Source organism: Esox lucius, chromosome 6, assembly GCF_011004845.1.
Source record: "Esox lucius isolate fEsoLuc1 chromosome 6, fEsoLuc1.pri, whole genome shotgun sequence".
Lineage (NCBI taxonomy): Eukaryota > Metazoa > Chordata > Actinopteri > Esociformes > Esocidae > Esox > Esox lucius.
In genome coordinates, this window is record NC_047574.1 from 1,190,441 (window position 1) to 1,216,297 (window position 25,857).

General features: G+C 45.0%; 1 protein-coding gene across 7 annotated transcripts in view; it reads left to right on the top strand.

The window, feature by feature from the left end:
- The window catches only part of rbfox3a (RNA binding fox-1 homolog 3a), a 546,865-nt gene that overhangs the window by 334,730 nt on the left and 186,278 nt on the right, over positions 1 to 25,857 (top strand). For all 7 annotated transcript variants that reach the window (XM_029120435.2, XM_029120431.1, XM_029120430.1 and 4 more), the window contains one exon: positions 25,385 to 25,509. In XM_029120435.2, the coding sequence (XP_028976268.1) occupies positions 25,385 to 25,509 (125 nt within the window). The remainder of the gene's footprint in view (positions 1 to 25,384; positions 25,510 to 25,857) is intronic.

The following is a 25,857-nucleotide window of genomic DNA, read 5'->3' on the forward strand; positions in this document are numbered from 1 at the left end:
AGTGGGAGGGGGAAGGGATGAGAGAGGAGGAGAGGGAGGGGGAAGGGATGAGAGAGGAGGAGTGGGAGGGGGAAGGGATGAGAGAGGAGGAGTGGGATGGGGACGATATGAGAGATGAGGAGTGGGATGGGGACGATATGAGAGATGAGGAGTGGGATGGGGACGATATGAGAGATGAGGAGTGGGATGGGGACGATATGAGAGATGAGGAGTGGGATGGGGAAGGGATGAGAGAGTAGGAAAGGTTGGGGGAAGGGATGAGAAAGGAGGAGAGGGAGGAGGAAGGGAAGAGAGAGAAGGAGAGGGATGGGGAAGAGATGAAATAGGAAGAGATGGATGGGGAAGGGATGAGAGAGGAGGAGAGGGAGGGGGACGATATGAGCGAGGAGGAGAGGGAGGGGGAAGGGATGAGAGAGGAGGAGTGGGAGGGTGACGATATGAGAGGAGGAGAGGGAGGGGGAAGGGATGAGAGAGGAGGAGAGGGAGGGGAACGAAATGAAAGAGGAGGAGATGGAGGGGTAAGGGATGACAGAGGAGGAGAGGGAGGGGGAAGGGATGAGAGAGGAAGAGAGGGAGGCAAAAGGATGACAGAGGAGGAGAGGGAGGGGGAAGGGATGAGAGAGGAGGAGAGGGAGGGGGAAGGGATGAGAGAGGAGGAGAGGGAGGGGAAAGGATGACAGAGGAGGAGAGGGAGGGGGAAGGGATGAGAGAGGTGGAGAGGGAGGGGGAAGGGATGACAGAGGGGGGAGAGAGAGAGGGGGAAGGGATGACAGAGGGGGTGTGAGATGAAGAGACAGCAAAAGGGAAAAGGGAGAAGAGAGGAAAAGAGAGAAGTTATGAAGATGGAAATGTCTTCTCTTTAAAAAAATATATTTTTTGTAAAATTAGTGTCTACATTAACGTTTAGGACCTTAATTGTTTGTTTGGGTGGGGGTTGGGGTCCATTATTTGTTCAGAAGAGCCAATTTAAATTTCTCCTAAGTTAAAAGTAAAAATGTTTCTGTCATTTATTTCCATAAGTCAAAAAAACTGTTTTTGGCTGGAAGTATTTTTTAGGCTTTTTCATGTTTCGTAATGTTCAGCAGTGTGTCATATGTATAACTGAAAATGAAATGGGCTGATCAAGAACATGGGCTGATCAAACCTTTATTTTGAAGGTGGTTAAATGTTTGTACTAGTTCCCACCTCCACTTTCAGGTGACTGATCCGTCAGTGAAAACAATACGATTCTGGATGAAGAAATTGCCCCGTTCCATCGCCGCCACATTGTTGACAATTTAGCAACTTTTCAGACTCCTCTGAGGCTTCTCTGTAAAAGAGTCCAGCGACAAATGTAGCTTATTTTCAAGGCTCTCGTTACAGCTCCCAATTGACTTCTGCCTGATTTAGCTGCGTTACAGTCTATGAGGCACTGAACTGAGGGCTGTTGTGCGGCTCCGTGTGTGAGCATGTGGCAGCGCTCGCGTGTGAGCATGTGTATGTAATCTACAGCAAGGACCTCTCAGAATCTATATGTCATCTACAGCAGGGGCCTCTCAGAATCTATATGTCATCTACAGCAGGGGCCTCTCTGAATCTATATGTCATCTACAGCAGGGGCCTCTCTGAATCTATATTTAATCTACCGCAGGGGCCTCTCAGAATCTATATGTCACCTACAGGAGGGGCCTCTCAGAATCTATATGTCACCTACAGCAGGGGCCTCCCTGAATCTATATGTAATCTACAGCAGGGACCTCTCATAATCTGTCATCTACAGCAGGGGCCTCTCTGAATCTATATTTAATCTACAGCAGGGGCCTCTCTGAATCTATATTTAATTTACAGCAGGGGCCTCCCTGAATCTATATGTCTTCTACAGCAGGGGGCTCTCTGAATCTATATGTAATCTACAGCATGGGCCTCTATGAATCTATATGTCATCTACAGCCGGGTCCTCTCTGAATGTATATGTCATCTACAGCAGGGGCAAAATGTGACACATATCACCGCTGCTATAGAAACACACTATCAAAATGAATAGCAGAATTTTTATTTTCACTATTATTAAGCCTGAAACATCTGGTTTGAATTGGCGTGGGTGTGAATTTGTGTGCGAATGTAATAGTGTGAGAGTGTGCAGAAGTTATGAAAGGTACAGGGGCCGATACAGGAGGCAGTTAGTTGAACAGTCCTCCTTGTGACTGGAAGCTTCTCTTCAGTCTTCCTGACCTGTTTCCAATCAACCATCTCTGCTAGATGGTAGCAGCAGGAAGAGCCCATGGCTCCGGTGGCTGTGTGGCCTTTCTCTGGCTCCATGTGGAGAGGAAGCAGAGTGCCCTGGAGCCTGGCCTCGGGCCCGCCACCACACCAGGAGGAATGTGGTCACCGGTGAAGCATTTTCTGTGCAGTGAGTGATGCTGCCGGACAACTGGTCCACAGTAGTGCACTTTAAAAGAAAGAACAGGCCATTTAGTACGCAGGCCCTATAGATGGACTGACTGGCTATGGTTCTGAGGGTGTCCAGCAGGGCAGGTCAAAGGCGGGGGTGTATGAGTAAACGTCCTCCATCCTCACCCCGATGCTACATCCAGATATCCCCATGCAGCCCCAGGCTCCATTCTCTCATTGCCCCAGGTGACACCAGCTTTATATAGTCAATGAGCTGGCTAGAGGTTTTCTAAACTGGTTTGTACTCTTCCCTCTCTGCTTCTGTCTCCCTCAATCATCTCTCTTGCTTTCTCTGTCTCATTCCACTTCACTCACTCACTCACTGGTTCCTTCGTTGTCTCTTACTCTCACTTAGATTTAACTTTCTCCCCTTCCTTTCGCTTTTTTGTCCATCTTTCTTCTTTCCATTCTCTCCAGCCCACCTCTCTCCAGTACAGTAAGTTGATTGCCCCTCCTGTGAGGAGCGAAGCGTTCATGCAGAATCTTCCTATTTGTCAGCGACGCGCCTCTGGGAGCGCGTCTCCACTCTTTTCCTAAATCAATTTCCAGAAGCGTTCGTCCTACAAAGCATGTTGTCTCTGTGTCATCAGGACAAATCTGCTGGGCTTCCCCGATACTGCCCTGGTCCCCTGAGCAGAGTGCTGGGGAGGAAATGGCCCCATCCGTCCCGACCCTATTCTCCCCGGGCTCGCTATGCACTCCTCGCTAATGAATGGCAGTATCGCTGCAAAGCCTTCCCCTCACACCTTTTATATTACTATTACGGTTATTACTGTTGAGTGTACGTTGCTTGGAAAACCCTTGATACAACCCAGTGTTCTACAGTACTCATTCTCAGGGACTGGGAACAAGAGGGGTTAGGGATGGAGCAACAGAGACGGGGTTAGGGATGGAGCAACAGAGAGGGGGTTAGGGATGGAGCAACAGAAACGGGGTTAGGGATTGGGCAACAGAGTGGGGTTAGGGATAGAGCAACAGAGAGGGGTTAGGGATGGAGCAACAGAGATGGGGTTAGGGATGGAGCAACAGAGTGGGGTTAGGGATGGAGCAACAGAGAGGGGTTAGGGATGGAGCAACAGAGAGGGGTTAGGGATGGAGCAACAGAGAGGGGTTAGGGATGGAGCAACAGAGATGGGGTTAGGGATGGAGCAACAGAGATGGGGTTAGGGATGGAGCAACAGAGTGGGGTTAGGGATGGAGCAACAGAGAGGGTTTAGGGATGGAGCAACAGAGATGGGGTTAGGGATGGAGCAACAGAGATGGGGTTAGGGATGGAGCAACCGAGATGGGGTTAGGGATTGGGCCACAGAGTGGGGTTAGCGATGGAGCAACAGAGACAGGGTTATGGATGGAACAACAGAGAGGGGTTAGGGATGGAGCAACAGAGATGGGGTTAGGGATGGAGCAACAGAGACAGGGTTAGGGATGGAGCAACAGAGAGGGGTTAGGGATGGAGCAGCAGAGAGGGGTTAGGGATGGAGCAACAGAGACGGGGTTAGGGATGGAGGAAGATGCTGACACATGGAGACAGAGAGGGAGACAGAGGGTGAGACACATGGAGACAGAGAGGGAGACAGAGGGTGAGACATGGAGACAGAGAGGGAGACATGGGGTGAAATATATGAAAACAGAGAGGGAGACAGAGGGTGAGACATATGCACACAGAGAGGGAGACAGAGGGTGAGATACATGGAGACAGAGAGGGAGACAGGGGGTGAGATATATGAAAACAGAGAGGGAGACAGAGGGTGAGACATAGAGACAGAGAGGGAGACAGAGGTTGAGACATATGCAGACAGAGAGGGAGACAGAGGGTGAGATACATGGAGACAGAGAGGGAGACAGAGGGTGAGACACATGGAGACAGAGTGTGAGACATATGAAGACAGGGGGTGAGACATGGAGAAAGAGAGGGAGACATGGAGACAGAGAGGTAGAGTCAGTGGAGACAGAGAGGTAGAGTCAGTGGAAACCTGGTAGTGTTCCCAATGTCTCACTGCATGTCTACTATATGACCTGACTTCTGACCTGGGAGTACACCATCACTGCTGTGTCTGAATCTCATTATCTGCTCATCCTGTCCTCCTCTCTCCTCATCTTCTCCTCTCTCCTCATCTTCTCCCCTCTCTCGTCCCTCTCTAACTAGCGGTCTAAGGCAGGAATGAGTGTAATCTTACTATAGTAGCTATAGATCCGCTTGGTATTTCTGTGTTTGTTTTTGAAGGCTGTTTCATACAGCTTTTCACACAGTGTTCCAGGAAAACCAAAAGCAAGTAAGACAGATTTATTAAACCCAGTGTTCTTCTGACTTAAAAGGGGGACGTTCCCATTTTCACCAGCCCCATGTATACCACCAGCCCCATATACACCACTAGCCCCATAAACACCACCTGCCCCACATACACCACCTGCCCCCTATACACCATATGCTAGTTATTTTGGGTTATGACCAACTGTGTTGATGTTAGCCAGTTTGGGTTATGACCAGCTGTGTTGATGTTAGCCAGTTTGGGTTATGTCTATCTGTGTTGATGTTAGCCAGTTTGGGTTATGACCAGCTGAGTTGATGTTAGACAGTTTGGGTTTTGACCAGCTGTGTTGATGTCAGCCAGTTTGGGTTATGTCCAGCTGTGTTGATGTTAGCCAGTTTGGGTTATGTCTATCTGTGTTGATGTTAGCCAGTTTGGGTTATGACCAGCTGTGTTGATGTTAGACAGTTTCGGTTATGACCAGCTGTGTTGACGTTAGACAGTTTGGGTTATGTCCAGCTGAGTTGATGTTAGACAGTTTGGGTTTTGACCAGCTGTGTTGATGTTAGACAGTTTCGGTTTTGACCAGCTGTGTTGATGTTAGACAGTTTCGGTTATGACCAGCTGTGTTGACGTTAGACAGTTTGGGTTATGACCAGCTGAGTTGATGTTAGACAGTTTGGGTTTTGACCAGCTGTGTTGATGTTAGACAGTTTCGGTTATGACCAGCTGTGTTGACGTTAGACAGTTTGGGTTATGACCAGCTGAGTTGATGTTAGACAGTTTGGGTTTTGACCAGCTGTGTTGATGTTAGCCAGTTTGGGTTATGTCTATCTGTGTTGATGTTAGCCAGTTTGGGTTATGACCAGCTGTGTTGATGTTAGACAGTTTCGGTTATGACCAGCTGTGTTGACGTTAGACAGTTTGGGTTATGACCAGCTGAGTTGATGTTAGACAGTTTGGGTATTGACCAGCTGTGTTGATGTTAGCCAGTTTCGGTTATGACCAGCGGTGTTAGCAATTTAGAGGTTTGGAAAAATATGTTTGTGATTAAAAAATGTAATGGATATCAATAAAAAAAAAACTAGTGTGTGTGTTTGAGCGTGTATGTTTGTGTTTGTTTGAGTGTGTTCTCTCAGTAGGAGTAACTCCCTAATTAAATCTGACGTCTACTGCGGAGGCTCGTCTGTCTTCTCGCTCCCTTTTTTTCTTTCCAGCCTTTCATTCTTTTTTAGTCTTTCATTCGCCTCCGCTTTTCCCATCCACCAGCAGCAGTAACAGCAACAATGGCATCTCATGGTGTAATGAATGTCTGAGCCACGCTGGCTTTGTTTACTCATTTGTGACTGTCAGACAGCTGTTGTGTTCTGTTCCCTTTCCCCGTTAGGAAGCCATTTTGAAATATACTGTTCACAATGTAAAGCATTTGTTAACGCCCCGCCTTGTGTCAGGGCTCAGGGGAAGGATTGGACCGACATAATGTATTGCGTAACATATAGCTCTTATATGTTATACTCTTCTTACAAAAGTAAATATTTGAGTAGTCATTTTCGTAAGAAAATATTTTCACTGAATTCATGTTGCAGGGACATGTGGGGTTTGAGAGATAATGAAAGTAGTAGAGAAAAAAATAGAAGAGAGAAATATCAATGACATATGCGATTGGGAGAGATGAGATTCAGGGGCTTGAGTTCTATTCACTAGCTATCCTCGGTTTAAAGACGGAGTGCAGTTTATTCTAGGGGCGCAACCATTCCAAAACTGTTGCAAGTCACCAGACCTTCATTTTCTCTAAACTTTCAACTGTCGCTTCTAGACCACTATGTTTGGTGAGATTCTATTTTGTTGAAAGGCCAACATTTTCCTCTGGACTGTAATTAGTTGCTAGCCCACCATTTTCTTCTAGCCCTTGATTTTCCTACCGACTGTAGTTAGTTGCTGGCACCTGGTTTTCCTCCAGTCTGTAGTTAGTTGCTGGCACCTGGTTTTCCTCCAGTCTGTAGTTAGTTGCTGGCACCTGGTTTTCCTCCAGTCTGTAGTTAGTTGCTGGCACCTGGTTTTCCTCCAAACTGTTGTTAATTGTTGGTCCATGGTTTTCCTCCAGACTGTAGTTAGTTGCTGGCCCATGGTTTTCCTCCAGACTGTAGTTAGTTCCTGGCCCATGGTTTTCCTCCAGTCTGTAGTTAGATGCTGGCCCGTGGTTTTCCTCCAAAATGTAGTTAGTTGATGGCCAGTGGTTTTCATCAAGACTGTAGTTAGTTGCTGGCCCATGTTTTTTTCCAGACTGTAGTTAGTTGCCGGCCTATGGTTTTCCTCCAGTCTGTAGTTAGTTGCTGGCCCATGTTTTTTTCCAGACTGTAGTTAGTTGCCGGCCTATGGTTTTCCTCCAGTCTGTAGTTAGTTTTTCTCCAAAATGTAGTTAGTTGCTGGCCCGTGGTTTTTTCCAGACTGTAGTTAGTTGCTGGTCTGTGGTTTTCCTCCATACTGTAGTTAGTTGCTGGCCCGTTGTTTTCCTCCAGACTGTAGTTAGTTGTTGGCCCATTGTTTTCCTCCAGATTGTGGCTGGTGGTGTGACTCCATGGTGTTGATAATGAGGATTACAGCCGGCTGTATCTGACGCCTTTTATGTTAATCTGTCACGCTGTGACCTCTGTTCAGACCACTCTGGATGTGGCCACCAAACTGATTTAAACTGGTCCCAATTGACTTAATTAGTAGGGGATTAGTTATGGTTCAGTGGTCTATGGCAATGGCCGAAGCAACCTAGATGGGTTTAATAACATTATGCTGGTGTCATGCAGAGGAGGCTTGAAGAGGTGTTGGACGATGACCCAGAGGGGCAACCCTTGTGAATGATCTTTCACCAAACGGTTGTTGTCCCTGGAGTTGGAGAATCTCTGATATCACTACAGGAATGACAGCTTTTGTGTTCACACTCTTTCCTCCATTGGAACCATTCATTTTATTTTGCAGCCTGTGTTACAAAAATGTATTTCAAGAATGAACCTAACGTTGACCGATCAATCTGATTGTTTTGAAACCCTTTTTACTATCAGTTGCTGGACGCACTGAGGTGGCCTGTCCTCCTAAGCGCTGAGTGAGAATTTACCTGTTATCTCTGTGGTGCATATTAGACTTATCTGCTTGTCTCAGGTCTCCCGTTGCTGCAAACAAATAACAAATCTATACTCAGGACATAAGTCCTCCAGGTAAACCTATTTTGCTTCAGGATGGTTTTAGGGAAAGTCCAATTTTAAAAACTCCAGCTGAGGACAGTTGTCATTAGCAACTGGCTCCACATGAGTGATGAGACGTACCACCAGGACAGACCGGGCCAACACGGATGGAGGTTAATTGACAGCTACTGTGTCATATGAGGCTGTAGTGGGCCAACAGGATTGGATTAACATCACATACTGTTTTCTGTGAAACACGTGAGTGTGTGCCGAGTCATTTGGCAACATCCTGATGAGTGGGTGTCTGGTTACGGGTTCCTGTTGGAGATGACTCACTGGAATGTTGCTGTTGAATGGCAACACTTCCTGGGTAGTTTAAAACCACTGCATCCAAACTGCTGCCAAACCACAGCCACACCTCAGCCACACCTTAGCCACACCTCAGTCTGGTGTGATTGTTGTCATTGGTTGTGGATGCTGGGTGCAGAGCAGATAGGAAACGGTTGGATAACATGTCAGATATGTGTGATTGTCTGAGGAGGATTCTGTCTGGCCTCTCTAAGACTCCCGCTGGCTAAACTCAGACCAACAGAAGAGCCAGTGATGGGAAGGCTGTTGAAAGGGAAGGAGACAAGGAGTACTCCTGCTTTTTAGGAGCAGGCCCCCCGCTCCTCTCTTCTCCTTTCCTGACACCTTGTCTTCCTCTCCCAATCTTTCTCTGATCGTGGAGTGATGACACCTCCTGTGAGGTGGAGTCAGAGCTCCTAACTAGTTCGGTTATGAGGCAGTAAGTCCACTATTGATTAGCTGTCCACATCACTGACCCAGCTGCTTTGTTTTCTAAAACACCAGGAGTGAGTCCAAAATAGTCCCCTGTCCCCTTCTACAGGGCTGTGCTGGTGACCAGAGGCTTAGTACTTCCCACTACACCAGGTCTAAACCAGGGCCCAGTAAAGAAAATCCAGTGTGATTTGGGACCCGGTATACCAGAACCCAGGTGGGGGTGACCCATCGTCACCTTTCCCCTGTTTCTTGTCCTCCATCACACACCAAGGAAAAACACACACACACACACAGACACACACACCCATATATACACTAACAGACACACACACACACACCCATATACACACAGACACACATATACATACACACACACATACCTATATATACATATATATATATATATATATATATATATATATAAAAATACACACACCCATACCCATATATACACACACCCCCATATACACACACACACACAAACACACACACCCATATATATACATACACGAGCACAAACACACACATACACACAGCAGGTCTTTTGGAAGTCTGGATGAATGCTGTGTGAGTGTCTACATGCTTATGCAGGACTCACTGAAAAAAATAAAGGTTATAAAATAGAAGTTAGCTGCGTGATAGTGCTTTGTGATGCTGACAATAGAAGTCTCTGTTCCATTGACACACACACCACTCAATGGCCACACATGTTCATATCACATACTACAACCTATTTTTCATTGATTACGCTGACTGTCAAGATAAATAATTTATATGTAGTTTCTGAATTGCTATTCTGGGTAATTACACATTAATCATGCTAGTCAGTGAATGATCATTACGGAACAAATATCCCAATCAATCCCTCCGACATACTCCCACCAGCACACTCACACACACAGACACACACACACACACACAGACACACACACACACACAGACACACACACACACACAGAGACACACACACAGAGCGGATGGAAGAGAGATGACTAGGGTCCACCTGGCCCAGTCCACTCCCCAGTCCAGTCAGTCCAAGTGTGTGTGTTTGCATGAGTGTGTGTTTGTGCGTGTGTGTGTTTGCGTGTGTGTGTGTGTGCGTGAGTGTGTGTGTGTGTGGATTTGTCCATGCAGTCTGTTGTGTTCAGGCCTGGCATGTGTTGGGTATCGCTCTGTGCCAGGACAGGAGAGACTGATTGAAAGAGGTGCGTCTCACGACCCTGAGACAGAAGCTGCTTTAATCTCGGCTGCAGTGAAAGATGAGGAGGAAAAATGAAAAAAGAGAGAGAAGTAGGAAAATAATTATTAGGCTGACCTGTCTGTCTATCAGTCTGCCTGTCTGTCTACCTGCCTGTCTGTCTATCAGTCTGCTTGTCTGTAGGTCAGTCGACCTTCCTGTCTGTATACCTGCCTGTCTGTCTACCTGCCTGTCTGTCTGCCTGCCTGTCTGTCTGCCTGTCTGTCTGCATGTCTTTCTGTCTGTCTGCGTGGGAATCTAAAAGAAAGATGTTGTGGTACTGAGAAAAATGACATGCTGAATAGGACATAAGACAATTGTGTGTTTAACTGTTCATAGATGTGTGTGGACATAGGGATTTGACCAGGTCATCTCACTGTCTTCTACGCTTCACCTAACTCCTCAGCGCATCCTAGATTATTTTTATGTACAGATGGTATACTATATGTTAGTATAGTTAAGAATGTCAGGAGACTGTATATGTGGGGGTGTATGTGTGTGTACAAATAATTTCTACCTTGTGTTTAAAATTGTAGTTGACATAAATAATTTATAATAATTTTGTACTTCGTTAGGAAAAATACATTGTTTCACTGATCAGAACTGTATTTTGGACTTTTCATCAGTGGCATTTATGTGTGTGGATGCAGGTTTGTATTCAGTATTGATCAGACCTCGTCCAGGACACTTACTGATTGATTTCAGGATAGGAGAGTGTCTCTGTATACTGTATGTGTGTGTGTGTATATATATGTATTCTAGTTGCATGACAGCCACATCAGGTAAAGGGCATCTACTTTGCAATTGTTTGATCCTAAATGGTGATTCACTAGCCCCTGTATACAGCCTATGTTTGATCATAAATGGGGATTCACTAGCCTCTGTATCCAGCCTATGTTTGATCCTAAATGGTGATTCACTAGCCCCTGTATCCAGCCTATGTCCCTTCTCTCATTCCCCATCTCTTTTAATTTTATAATTAGGATTTAACATTTTATTAATTTCCCCCAAATGCCCTGGTTGTCCAGAAATACCAGTTTTAGGATTCCTAGATTTACTATAGATTCCCTCTGAATTATATCCAATTGTTCTCCGTGTTGAGGTACAATCTATATCCAGTTGTTCCCAGTGTTGAGGTATACTGTGTATCCAGTTGTTCCCAGTGTTTAGGTACACTGTATATCCAATTGTTCCCAGTGTTGAGTTACACTGTATATCCAGTTGTTCCCAGTGTTGAGTTACACTGTATATCCAGTTGTTCCCAGTGTTGAGGTACACTGTGTATTCCATCTCCCATGTGCTCACATGAATTGATCGGTATTAGTTTCTCATTGGGAGAATTATTCTCTGAATGCTCTGAATTATTCACCATATTCACAGGGAAACAGAGTGACTCAAGTCAGAATATATAATTGGGACATATTTATGCTAATCTAATTGCTTTACAGTTAGCTGGCTTTGTAGTGCTTAGTCCCTGGAATAAACAGGAAATGCAGAGAGAAGAGAAATATACACACACGTACACACACAAACAAATGCACGCACACACAAACAAACACACACACACACACAAACACACACACAAAGCTGGGATTTTCCCTGTCCCCAGGGACTCCTATGAGAGCGCCTGTTGAGAAAATGGAGTACATGTGAAGGATTTGTCCCAAATGGGTCCCTGTTAGGTATTTAGTGCACTCAGTCATAGGCATTTGGTCAAAAGCAGTGTGCATTCAAGGGAATAGGCTGTCATTTGGGAGAAAACCAATGAGAGTGGCACATTTCCAATCTGACAACATAAAAAGGTTTTGAAGTGTGCCGACGCGCTTCTCTGTATCGTGTCGGCATTATGCTATTTGTGTTTCACTCTGAAGTGAGTTAAGACCAGGCAAAAAGCTAACGTTTGAATGATTGAGCCTCTCTTAGTTTGTAGATGAACAGTAGCACTAGAGAAATTTATGAATGATTGCCAGGAAGTGTTTCGCTGTGAGGGAAAGGAAATTTTACACTGTCAGGAACTGGAAGTGTTTGACTGTTAGGGATTGGATGTGGTAGTTTGTGAGATACAGGAAGTGTTTGGCTGTAAGAGACTGGATGTGTTTCGCTGTGAGGTGCAGGAACTGTTGCACTGTGAGGGACAGGAAGTTTTTGTCTGTTAGGAACTGGAACTGTTTCGCTGTGAGGGACAGGAAGTGGTTGGCTGTGAAGGACAGGAAGTGGTTGGCTGTGAAGGACAGGAAGTGGTTGGTTGTGAAGGACAGGAAGTGGTTGGCTGTGAGGGACAGGAAGTGTTACTCTGTGAGGGACCTGAACATGTTACGCTGTTAGGGACTGGAAGGGTTATGATGTGAGGGCCAGGAATATTTGCAATGTTAGCAGCTCGGCTTCAGATGCAAAACTGCCTCTGTGCCACCAGGCAGAAATGGTTGTGTTAACTTCTCCGCACAGTTCTCTTAGCCGGACATCTTTCTCATGGTGACTGAAAATTGATGCTTTTGGTGTGTTCAATTTTGTTTGCTCTTAGACCCGAAGGAAACGTTCATTTGGTTTCCCCCGCTAGATTATGAGTCAGAGACTTATTCATCTGTAATGTGAGCAGCACCAGTAATCTAAAAATCTGCGACTCCAGTACCCACAACATAAGAAGAAAGAGTCAACCGGCGATCATGCATTGTTTACCAGGGGCCAGGGCCACCAATGTAGAGGACGATCTGACCTGGGTACTGTCTGAGTCTTGAAATGGCGAGTGTAGAGGCATTGTAATACATGCTGGCATTGAATGATGTTAGCATGAATCAGTTAGAGGTCGCAAAGCAGAACACAGCGTACAAAGTTTGTAGATAACTCTCTCTCCAGAAAAAGAGACACGCCTGATCTGTTAAAAAGTGACGGTCTCCATCTTAGTTGGAGTTGTGCTCTTCTTTTGTCAATGACACTGACAGGAGCCTCACACCTGTAGCCTCACACCTGGAGCCTCTCACATGTAGCCTCACACGTGTAGCCTCACACGTGTAGCCTCTCACCTGGAGCTCACATCTGGATCCTCACACCTGGAGCCTCACACATGTAGCCTCACACCTGTAGGCTCACACCTGTAGGCTCACACCTGTAGGCTCACACCTGGAGCCTCACACCTGGATCCTCACACCTGGAGCCTCACACATGTAGCCTCACACCTGTAGGCTCACACCTGGAGCCTCTCACCTGGAGCCTCACACCTGTAGGCTCACACCTGTATGCTCACACTTGTAGGCTCACACCTGGAGCCTGTCACCTGGACCTGGAGCCTGTCACCTGGAGCCTCACACATGTAGCCTCACACCTGTAGCCTCACACCTGTAGGCTCACACCTGTATGCTCACACTTGTAGGCTCACACCTGGAGCCTGTCACCTGGACCTGGAGCCTGTCACCTGGAGCCTCACACATGTAGCCTCACACCTGTAGCCTCACACCTGTAGGCTCACACCTGTAGGCTCACACCTGGAGCCTGTCACCTGGAGCCTCACACCTGGAGCCTCACACCTGGAGCCTCTCACCTGTAGCCTCACACCTGTAGGCTCACACCTGGAGCCTGTATCCTGGAGCCTCACACATGGAGCCTGTCACCTGGAGCCTCAGTTTAACTGTCCCTTGCATAGTCAAAGTAGTCACACTAGTTTTCTCAGTTGAGACTGAGACTGTGCTTCAATATAGGTTATGCCCAGCAAAACAATTTGTGTTCACGATATCATCAATCTTACTAGAATAAAGCTCTCTTCCATTTTGGGGATCAACAAAAGACTGTAATGATACCCTGTATCTCGAAATGGGAGCAGTCAATGTTAGGCCACTTGCTTCAAAGGCAATTACTGTACATTAATTAATCACTGATCTTAAACTGATTGTGATTGGCCTGTGCGAAACCTTTTTTGAGCCTGATGAATTTGCTCCCCTGAATGAGGGGTCCTAGTGACCACATTCTCCTGCCATATTCTCCTGCCGTATAGACACCTTGGATTTAGTTTTGGCCCTTGAAATAGATGTTATGGATCTGACTGTTTTTCTTCAGTATCCTGGAATATCAAACCACAAAAACGAACTCACCTAAATTCCTCTAGAACCTAAATATTTTGGGATGCTTTTCCAGACTCTCCCGACCTTAACCAAGGTTGTAAATACATCTGTTATTAGTCTTACCAAGGACCTAGACTTAATCCTGGGTAATATCTTGAATGCTGCTATAAATAAAACACATATGCAAAAAGAAACAAGTTCTCTGGTATCCCAGGGCCCTAAACCAATTCTCCAGAAAATGTTAACTGAAATGACATTCCATTAAGTTGGAAGTACTCAATCCAAAAGACAGTCTTTTCCTACACGATTGAAGGGAACTAAATACCCCTAAATATATTTTGACTAAAGCTAACTAAAGCTAACTAAAAGCCACATACCAATGAAGTTGGCTGCATTGTAGTCACTGCCTTCCTAAATACAAATTCAATTTAACAAAATGTTACAGTCTATATATTTTTATGATATCATTTCATATGAACAAATATCAGGATATACACTTTACAGCAAATATCAGGATAGCAGCAATTTGATGTTAACTGTTTGTCCTATTGGGCCTTCATTCAGAATGTTCCCAAAATCGAACCTGTATGTGAATAAAATGATTCAAAATGATTGAAAAAAAATACCAAAATAAAAACCTCTAAAACAAGGCCAAATTCCCATTGTCATCCATCGCCGAAAATACAGTTATCTTGTGTAACAAAATGTTGTTGAGCTGCACATATCAGCTTATGGCTTTAAGAAAATAGCTCAATGGTTGAACAAGTCAATTTCCACTACCAGGGCAATAATTAAGATGTTTAAACCAAATGGACATGTTAACAATCGTCCTCGAAGAAGACCCCATGCAGCCAGGAGGATGGTTCAAGTGGCATATGAATCTCCAAGGATCACAGTTAGAGAATTGAAGAAGTTAGTTGGGTCTGGGTGTCAGAAAGTCTCCAAAACTACAATCAGACGCCACCTACATAACCACATATTGTTTGGGAGGGATGCCATAAAAAAAGCATTTTCTATCATCAAACAACAAACTCGAGCACAGAGAGTTTTTCGAACGTTACTGGAACTTTCAGTGGGACCAGATTCTATGGTCAGATCAGACCCAAATATAGGTTTTTGCAACAATCACCAGAGGTGGGTTTGGTGTAGAAAGAAAGAGAGCCATGCAGAAAAGTAACTTTTCCACCATACACAGGGTAGTATGGTGGTGGTGGAGATTTTTTTTTTAATGATTAGAATACATTTTGTCTTTCAGTTGTTTAACTATAGGTTAGAGTTTCTTTAATATTTGAAATGAAAGATCAAGAAGTAATATAAAAATATAAAAAAGTAATATAAAAAAAAGTAATACTAATATTTTGCTCATGTTTACCAAGGTGCCGATATTAGTGGACGGAACTGGATATAATTGAATCATACACAAGTAAACAAATAAAGGTAATAACTTGTTGGTGGTCTTTCCACTCTAAAAGTGTTTTACCAACGGACAAGGGCCACCCGTACCTGAAACACTGCCCTCCAATCCACTTGTTGGCAGCGTGTCTTATGGTGTCAATACTTTGAGTTTACATTGTGTTTGCCTAGAGGTGCTTCCCCTTTAAGACTTCCTTCCATCCTTGGCATCTCGTTTTTCTTTATGGGTGGTGCTTTCCATATCTGGTTGCATTTTTTAATTGTTCTTTATGGCAAGCTACATGAAGTTGATGGATGAAATGGATGAAAACTACACCAAAACATGACTTTTTTAAAATGTATTGCCACAGTTTATCACGGATATTATAGTTTTTTCAATCATAATAAAAATGTGTATGGTTTCATCAGCCCTTAAACTCAAAATCTGACTTGTCCGAAACAACATGTTGAATGTTTTATGGCTCATCCTCAATCTCTTTTGGCATCATGAGAAGATTTCAACAAAACCTGTTGAATGTGTTGTGCCTCATCCTTAATCTCCTTTGGCATCATGAGAAGATTTCAACAAACCTGTTGAATGTGTTGTGCCTCATCCTTAATCTCCTTTGGCATCATGAGAAGATTTCAACAAACCTGTTGAATGTGTTGTGTCTCATCCTTAATCTCCTTTGGCATCATGAGAAGATTTCAACAAACCTGTTGAATGTGTTGTGTCTCATCCTTAATCTCCTTCGGCATCATGAGAAGATTTCATCAAACCTGTTGAATGTTTTGTGTCTCATCCTCAATCTCCTTTGGCATCATGAGAAGATTTCAACAAAACAACCTGAAGAAAAACCTCTCTCATTTTTCTCTCTCTTTTCTCTCTCGTTTCTCTCTCTCATCCATTGTTCCCTTCCTCTCTGCCCTCTGTCTCAATAAAATCTTCAGACTACCACGGCTCCAGGTCCAGGGTCTCTCCACCTCGTGTTGGCCAGGATCAGGTCCCTGAAGTGGGGAAGACCGAGCACCCAGGGCCCATAGTCTGGCATGGAGGTCCTGCCTGTTAGGGCTGTTGGTAGAGAATCAAAGAAGTGTGTGTGAGTGTGTGTGTGTGTGTGTGTGCTGCAGGTGTGCATGCAAGTTTAGGTGCCAGGCTAAACTGGCAAGAACGACTAGACCCACCTCCCCAGCTGTCCCTGGCTGAGAGGAAGCGCGGGGTGGGGAGATGAAGAGAGGGGAGGACTGAGAGGTGGATGAAAGACACACGGTGCTGGCGTGGCCGGGCCCTGGCTCTGATCTGGTAGGGGGATTGGCAGCAGGTCCAGGTGTCTGTGATAGGTTCCTGTGTGGCTCCTGGCCAATGGGAGAGGGCCTCTCATCAACTGTCACTGCGGAGGCATGCGGTCTGTCCAGCCTCATCTCACACCTGGCTTCATTTAACACGCCTGAGTCAACTGCATGGTTTGGACGAGCCGCTGGCATGACCTGGTCCACATTCAGACATGCTTACGAGCCCTGTCAGATCATCAGAAGCGGTCAGGTCCAAGGATGTGTTTCTGAATTGTGAAACCACGTTTATCATTACTTCACATATAGACATTTGCTCTTTTTTTTTTTTTTTTAACCCTACAAAAACGTCAAATGATGAAGGGAAACGGTGATAGCTTGTTGATCGCCAGACTTGAAGCTCACTACTCCCCTGCCCACCCTTGGCCAATTAGCTCTCTCATTTCTTTATTAATACAGCAGCAGTATGTTAAGTAAACACTCTTCCAACCCCGCTGGTGTGTGTGTGTTTGTTGGTGCCAATTAAAAGCTGTTTTATAGGCCTGCTGCTCTCAACCGTGTGTGTGTGTGTGTGTGTGTGTGTGTGCACAAGCGGAACTGTCAGGGGTTAGCATACGAAGTGTAATTGAATCATATTAGTTAACCCCGTAAACGTCTGCATGTTGGCTTAGATAGGGCAACATTTACATGTGTATTGTAGTAAGGACGGGGTAAACCCACGTCAGCCATAGTAGCAATGTGATGGGAACAGTCTGGAGGGTGATGGAAAGTATTAGGACAAAGGCGAGGTCACCACAGTTCTCCTCACACCAGCCTTTCATGGGATACATTGAACTCCAAAAAGAACTTGCACAGTCTCACGTTTTTTGGCTCTGTATTTCAGCGCTTTGGAGTTGAATTACTACAATAAGTACTGTGTTAAAGTGCAGTGAGAATTAATTTAAGGGTATTTCAACAGAGAACTTTCCTGTCTTCAGGAAAACCCTGTTCTACACTGTTCATATAAAATGCAGGGAAACGTCATTTGTTTGTATGCCTCCTTAATTTAAATGTAATTAATGTCAGTTGTGACACTGTAAAAAGATTAAGAAAAACTGTTTACCAGCCAGATTCTAGTTCTGGTTTAAAATGTGTAGTAACGCAGGGTTATGACATTGTGGAACTGATATTTACATTTGAAATTTTCGTCAAAATGACTCACTTGGCTTTTCTGGTGTTTAAGTGCCAAGCCGGATCTCTGCTGACATCTACATCATGTTACAGGTTACTACTTTGGAAAGGCCACCCTCTGTTATTAGAACATTAAAATTGCAGTAAAATAAAACGATCTCGCTTCCTGTAAACTACTTGTGTTTCTTCCTTCGTAAAATACAATGATTGTATTGCTCTTCGTTCCGCTTTAGGAAATTCATTTGACTAAGCTTGTTTTTTGAGGGATTTTTATTGTCTCGTCTTGCCCGTCAATATTGCCTTGTGGTAGATTTTTTAATTTGAGCTGGGAGATCTTCTCACTGTTGGTTTATCGCTCCGCTGATGAAATGGCATTCTTTTTCAACTGGTGTCGATAGATCCCAGAAGTACAAACTCTTTCTCTCTTGCGTGTATGTGAGTGTGTTTGTGTGTGTGTGTGTGTGTGTGTGCATGGATATCTGATGTGTGTGTGTGTGTGTGCATGTGTGTATAACTATCTACAATTCCCTACACAGTTCTCTGAGCATTGGTGAAGTGCTACAAGAAGCCAATACATCCAGTAGTGTTTTCAGTAAATGCTGTCATGTCATATTGCCTAATCAATCCTATCTCCAAAGTAAATGCAGTCCCTGTGGGTAACTGCAGGAACAGAGATATGCATTAAATGACCGTATTAACACTGTTGGTTTTATATTTGTAACTGTCAGACGGAATAAAATGTTGACTCAATGCAATATTATACAGACCATAGCGTTTGATGGTGTGAAACAGATGATTTTTAGCCTTTATTTTAGTGAAGGTAGTTTAGTGAAGGTAGTTTAGTGAAGGTAGTTTAGTGAAGGTAGTTTAGTGAAGGTAGTATAGTGAAGGTAGTTTAGTGAAGGTAGTTTAGTGAAGGTAGTTTAGTGAAGGTAGTTTAGTGAAGGTAGTTTAGTGAAGGTAGTATAGTGACGGTAGTTTAGTGAAGGTAGTTTAGTGAAGGTAGTTTAGTGAAGGTAGTATAGTGAAGGTAGTTTAGTGAAGGTAGTTTAGTGAAGGTAGTTTAGTGAAGGTAGTTTAGTGAAGGTAGTATAGTGAAGGTAGTTTAGTGAAGGTAGTATAGTGAAGGTAGTTTAGTGAAGGTAGTTTAGTGAAGGTAGTTTAGTGAAGGTAGTTTAGTGAAGGTAGTTTAGTGAAGGTAGTATAGTGAAGGTAGTTTAGTGAAGGTAGTTTAGTGAAGGTAGTTTAGTGAAGGTAGTTTAGTGAAGGTAGTTTAGTGAAGGTAGTTTAGTGAAGGTAGGTGGTTAGGGTTTCTGTCTGTCAGCCACCAAGTGTCCATAATAGACGTTATTGAATTAATGTTGTTCGTCCACAGATTCTACAATATACATACCTGCCCCTCCTCCCCCTTGTCCTCCTCTCCACATTACTTCTCTTCTCTCCCTTTTCCCACCTGCCTACCTCCTCTGCTCCCCTCCCCTCCTCTCTCCCCTTCTACCTCCTCTGCTCCCCTCCTCTCCTCTCTCACCTGCCTACCTCCTCTGCTCCCCTCCTCTCCCAGCTCCCTACCTCCTCTGCTCCCCTCCTCTCCTCTCCCAGCTCCCTACCTCTTCAATGAGTTTAGTTATGATCTGCATACTGCTGGTGGCTGAGGTGAGCTAGAATCCCTTCCAGTTCTGTTCTGCTAATTCCTCACATTGAAATTGACTCTCCTACAGGTTGGCATTCGAATGTATCTGTCAGTGTGTCTGAGGGTCTTTCCTAGCGTAGATGATTAACTCTGGACAAGACAACGATTGTTTACACACAAACACACACACACACACACACACACGCAAACAGACACACACAGCAGGTTACAGAGAGCCGCTTAAGGACCCGAGGGGATACACAGTGATAAATACTCTGCTGTGAAAGGTGGTGGAAAACAGAAGGAGAGGGAGAACCAGGGCGATGGAGAGGAAGAGAGGGGCGATGGAGAGGAAGAGAGGGGCGATGGAGAGGAAGAGAGGGGGGTAGAGAGAAAGAGAGGGGGGTGGAGAGGAAGAGAGGGGGGTGGAGAGGAAGAGAGGGGGGTAGAGAGGAAGAGAGGGGGGTGGAGAGGAAGACAGGGGGGTAGAGAGGAAGAGAGGGGGGTGGAGAGGAAGACAGGGGGGTAGAGAGGAAGAGAGGGGGGTGGAGAGGAAGACAGGGGGGTGGGACAGAATAAAGACAGATTAAGGTGGATCGTGCAAAAAGAGATGGAATGAGTGAGAAATAGAGGGAGAAGAAGAGAGAATAAATTGGTCTGGCATGTGAATGTGTTGGCTTGATTAGATCCATTTCTAAAGATGATGGAGAGTGTGTGTGTGTGTGTGTGTGTCCCTCTCCAACCCAAACATTGAGACTGGGTCTGTGCCCGTGGCAGCTCCATATGCCCACTGCCTTCCTGCCACTCCAGCACCGGCCCGCGCCAACGGCCACTGAGTGGCGAGGATGGCAAGACACTCCCATCCTGGGATCTGGGCCGAGCCCGCCTTGCCAGGAAGCTGACAGAAACAGGCTGCAACCAGGCCAGCATGCCACAACCTGTGTGTGTGTGTACTCAGAGTGATGGAATGTGAGAGAGAAGGGGACAGTTCCAACAGAAGCTATGAGAAGAGCAGGGAGCCTATATTCTGCTAGTCTCAATGATCTGACAGGAATTCCTAACACTGTTACTGGTGCTTTTATGAGGACAGTTCTGAACTCTAATTCTGAACTCTAATTCTGAACTCTAATTCTGAACTCTAGTTCTGAACTCTAGTTCTGAATTCTAGTTCTGAATTCTAATTCTGAACTCTAGTTCTGAATTCTAATTTTGAATCCTTTTTTCTGGTTTTCAGTTCTTCATATTACCATTGTGATTTTAAAAACTGAGTTACTTCTTGTGTTTGCACCCATTTAAAATTAATTGTGAAGCAACATCCAATAGGCATTCAAATGTGACCAATATTTATGTGTCATATACAGGAAGTGACACAATAGCAGAAACACCACATGGAAACAGACATTTCCTTTGAAGTAAGTAAATCACAATTACAAATACAGCTGTTGGGTTCACATTACGTTGATTGTAAAAAACTGCAAAATGATCCAATGTGTCCAGGGGAACCGTTTTAAAAATGATGACAGCATATAGTGAACATGGACAGACTGCAGCAAAGAGGAACAGTGTTGGCGGATTAAAACTGACTAACAGGGATGGACAGACACTCAAACAGGATATTTGCTGAATGCCCCATAAACAAAACTTATAAAATTATTCAGCTTCACAATGGTTGAATTTGTTGCAGGACTGCCATTTAGAAACCAATTGCTAAAGTTGCAAAACTTGATGTAAGGAGCTCAAAACATCAATCAATCACATTTATTTATAAAGCCCTTTTTACAACAGCAGTTGTCACAAAGTGCTTTTACAGAAACACCCGGCCTTAAAACCCAAGGAGCAAACAACAGTAGTGTTGAATTTCAGTGGCTAGGAAAAACTCCCTAAGAAGGCCAAATTTTAGGAAGAAACCTAGAGAGGACCCAGGCTCAGAGGGGTGACCAGTCCTCTTCTGGCTGTGCCGGGTGAGATATTAAGAGTTCAATTGTAATTATTAATAAATGCATGTGGGCTAAATCCAGAGTCTATTTATATTTAGATTAGGTCAAAAGTATTACCAGAGGGACAAGGACAGGGACAGCAACAGGCCCCCCAAACCAGGTACTCTGCAGGTGTGGACCAGGACCTCATGTCCTCCTAAAGTTTATAAAATGCAGAAAATGAATTCCTCATATCAACAACGATTTATAGTGGAGAAGGAGAACTTAGTGGGGAAAGAGAACTGACCCAATCCCCCAGCACAATAGTATAGCAGCGTAAGGCCTTGGAACTGAGACTGGGGGGTCCGGCGACACTGTGGCCATACCTGGGGGAGGCCCCGGACAGGGCCCAACAGGCAGGAAATCAATCCACCCACATTGCCAGGCATCAACCAAAGGGACACCCACCAACCGCAACCCCCCTGAATGAGGGCAGAGTATTGCTAGCAGCGTACAGCCCAATTGCACAAGTGCGCAACAGAGTCAACAACAAGCCAGTGACTCTTCCCCCGAAAGGCATTGGAGGGAGGGCATCCCAGTGGCGACGAGAGCCCACCTGGCAAGACAACAAGGGTGGACAGTATCAAACCTACTTGTCACCTTCACGCCCCTGGGCCAGGCTACACCTAATTATAGACCGTGCTGTAGAGATGAGTTTTTAGTAGACACTTGAAAGTTTGCACTGAGTTTGCATTTCTGACCTTAATTGGCAGATCATTCCACAGTCGTGGAGTTCTATGAGAAAAGGCCCTGCCTCTGGCTGTTTGTTTGGAAATTCTAGATACAATTAAAAGGCCTGCATCTTGTGATTGTAGGTTACATGTAGATATGTATGGCTGGATCATTTCAGCAAGGTAAGTAGGAGCAAGTTCATGTATTGATTTATAGGTTAAGAGTAAAACCTTAAAATCAGCCCTAACCCTAACAGGCAGCCAGTGTAAGGACGCCAGGACAGGAGTAATGTGTTCACAATTTTTTTGTTCTAGTTAGGATTCTAGCAGCCGTGTGCAGCACTAATTGAAGTTTATTTATTGATTTGTCAGGGTAACCGGAAAGAAGAGCATTGCAGTAATCTAGTCTAGAAGTAACAAAAGCATGGATTAATTTTTCTGCATCAGTTTTTTATAGAAAGTTTCAGATTTTTGCAATGTTTCAAAGATGAGACATATTTTATATGTTCATCAAAGGAGAGGTCAGGGTCAAGGGTAACACCAAGGTGTTTTACAGTTTTTTGGGATACGACCATGCAGCCGTCGAGGTTCACAGTGAGATCTGCTAACAACGCTCTTTGTTTTTTGGGTCCTAAAACGAGCATTTCTGTTTTTCTTGAATTTAAGAGCAACCTTCCATGGAACCACATCTGCTACAATCTGTTAAACATGGTGTTGGATCTGTGATGGTATGGGTAGTCGTCTGTTAAACATGATGGTGGATCTGTGATGGTATGGGCAGTCATCTGGTAAACATGATGGTGGATCTGTAATGGCATGGGCAGTCATCTGTTAAACATGGTGTTGGATATATAATGGTATGGGCAGTCATCTGTTTAACATGGTGGGGGATCTGTAATGGTATGGGCAGTCATCTGTTAAACATGGTGGGGGATCTGTAATGGTATGGGCAGTCATCTGTTAAACATGGTGGGGGATCTGTAATGGTATGGGCAGTCATCTGTTCAACATGGTGGGGGATCTGTAATGGTATGGGCAGTCATCTGTTAAACATGGTGGGGGATCTGTAATGGTATGGGTAGTCATCTGTTAAACATGGTGAGGATCTGTAATGGTATGGGTAGTCATCTGTTAAACATGGTGGGGGATCTGTAATGGTATGGGCAGTCATCTGTTAAACATGGTGGGGGATCTGTAATGGTATGGGCAGTCATCTGTTAAACATGGTGGGGGATCTGTAATGGTATGGGCAGTCATCTGTTAAACATGGTGGGGGATCTGTAATGGTATGGGCAGTCATCTGTTAAACATGGTTAGGATCTGTAATGGTATGGGCAGTCATCTGTTAAACATGGTGGGGGATCTGTAATGGTATAGGCACCCATCTTGTGGGAGTCATTGGGTCTGATGATTGCTCTGAATGGTCGTATCACGGCCAAGGAATACGAAGCCATTTTACAGGATTTCGGCCTCACTTTGCCTTTGGAAGAGTTCCAGTCTTTCTTGGAATGCTGTGGTAAAAGTCCTGAAGTGTGTTTATTGGGATATTGGACCATCCTTCTGGAAGAAAAGCCTTCAGTTATTTGGGAGGCAAAGGAGGTGGAAGTCTGCTACACACTGAAGAACCTCCCATAAAGATTTAATGATGTTTAGTTCTGATGATTTGGGGAGGCAATGGAAGGCGTTTGACATGGTCCTGTTGTTCATTAATACATTTAGCAGTGTGTCTGGGGCATTAGCATCCCTGGCCATTGGATCACTGGTTGTGTTCATGACACACAAGCTAATATATGATAAAAGTTAAATGACAAATAGGCTCAGAGATCCTAGGTCACTAAATGAACAAGGATCATATGCTACAGTAGATATGGAATCTACATGTAATTATGCGGATATAAACATTCTTGTTCAAGCTTTGTAGGTGTTGTACCAGTAAGAAATAGAACCTACTTCCCCCTCGCTTGGCCAGGACGTTAGCCAGAACCCATGTACAAGACCGCTACCTCACTGGGGAGCTGCCACACGCTTCTTCCAATGATTTTGACATTTCCTTTGGCCTTTTACATCAAATATCCCAAAATGCTCTAGAGGAAATAGTGTGAATCAAAGCTCCTGCCCCACTCCTGCCCCACTCCTGCCCCACTCCTGCCCCACTCCTGCCCCACTCCTGCCCCACTCCTGCTCCATTCCTGCCCCACTCCTGCTCCCTGGTGTAATGGAACTGTTGTAATTGTTGGTTGGACTTGGGAACTGTAATGGCCACCCCCCCCCCCTGGTGCTGATGCTCCAAAGCTCCTCTCTTCACTTGGCAGTATTTCATCCTCAATCGTTTAAATAATGAATCCCAACTGGAGCGTATGCATGAGAGGGAGGAGGAGGGAGCAGAGGAGAGAAGGGATGAGAGGGAGGAGGAGGGAGCAGAGGAGAGAAGGGATGAGAGGGAGGAGGAGGGAGCAGAGGAGAGAAGGGATGAGAGGGAGGAGGAGGGATGAGAGGTGGAGGGAGAAGCAGACAGGTGGAGTTGAAGGAAGCTAGAAACTGGAAAGATGTGAGTGTATGTATGTGTGTGTGTGTGTGTGTGTGTCTGTGTCTGTGTGAGTGTGTGTGTTTGCGTGTGTGTATTTGTGTGTGTGTGTGAGGCACTCTTCACATGGTAACAAGACCAGGTTCATGATTATAGCGGAGTGTGTTGTCTGTGTGAATGGGTGCTCGTCATAGAAGCCCTGGTAATGTGCCTGACTCTGACCTCCGTGGTGATCTGGCCTCTGCTGAGGGCACACAGAGCATCAACAACACACATTCATACACGTTCTGTTGTCGGAGGAGCAGACATGAAGCTGATGCTAGTGGGGTGGCAGCGTGTTGCCCTGCAGCACTGCTCCGTTTGGGCTGTAGGGGACAGCCGAGGGTCAATCGCACCCTTGGTCACTGATAAACCTGGGGACATTAGGCATGATGCTTCTAAAAATGTACATGTGGATCTGAATAAAGTATTTGACTCATATGAGAAGTGCTTTTCGTGGGGTGGTAAGACCTGCTGTACTGCTGACCCAACTCCTGGTGTGTTTGTGGGGGGGGTGGGGTTGTGCTTTTGGGTCTTTGTGTGTTCCTGTGTTTCTGCTTGCTTTATTCTCCTGTGTGTCTGAATATACAGTCTCTTGATCCCTGCTCATCTACAGTCTGAGCCCTGACCTATTGAATTACTCCTGGAAGTTTCCTCTTTGCTAACTCAGTCCATGTCTCTATCATTCCCGCTCTCCCTCCTCTCCCTGTCTTCCTCCCTCTCTCGGATTGACCCTCTATCTTATTTGTGTCTCTGTTGTCATAGAAACCAAACCAGGAAGTGGCCTGTGCAAGCAACAGGGAACCATTGCTGTCTTTGGCAACGTGGTCTACAGCGGCCTGCTCAACGAGCACATCTGGCATTTTGGGGTTCCCCTCGTCACCAGACTGGTGAGTTGTCCTTTCTTCCTCTTCTTTCCTCTCTCGTTGTTGCAAATTACTGCACTGTGATTGGTCCCTGCCGCAATGTAGTTGGTCAGTTGGTCGGTTGCAATTCCATTGTGAGTTCCAGTGTTGGTGTTTCTGTGTTGCTCTGGGACGCACTGAATTGTGTCTATCATAGTTCTTCTTGACTTTATGTGTGGAATTCCTCTCTGATTATCTATTTCAATACTGTATCTCATCATTTAGTAAAATGTCTAAATGTGAAAATGTCTCCTTTATATTATTGAGGGATAATAATATGTTAGTAATCCGTTGCACTCATCAAGCTGATTGACTGCTGATGTTTGGCATTTC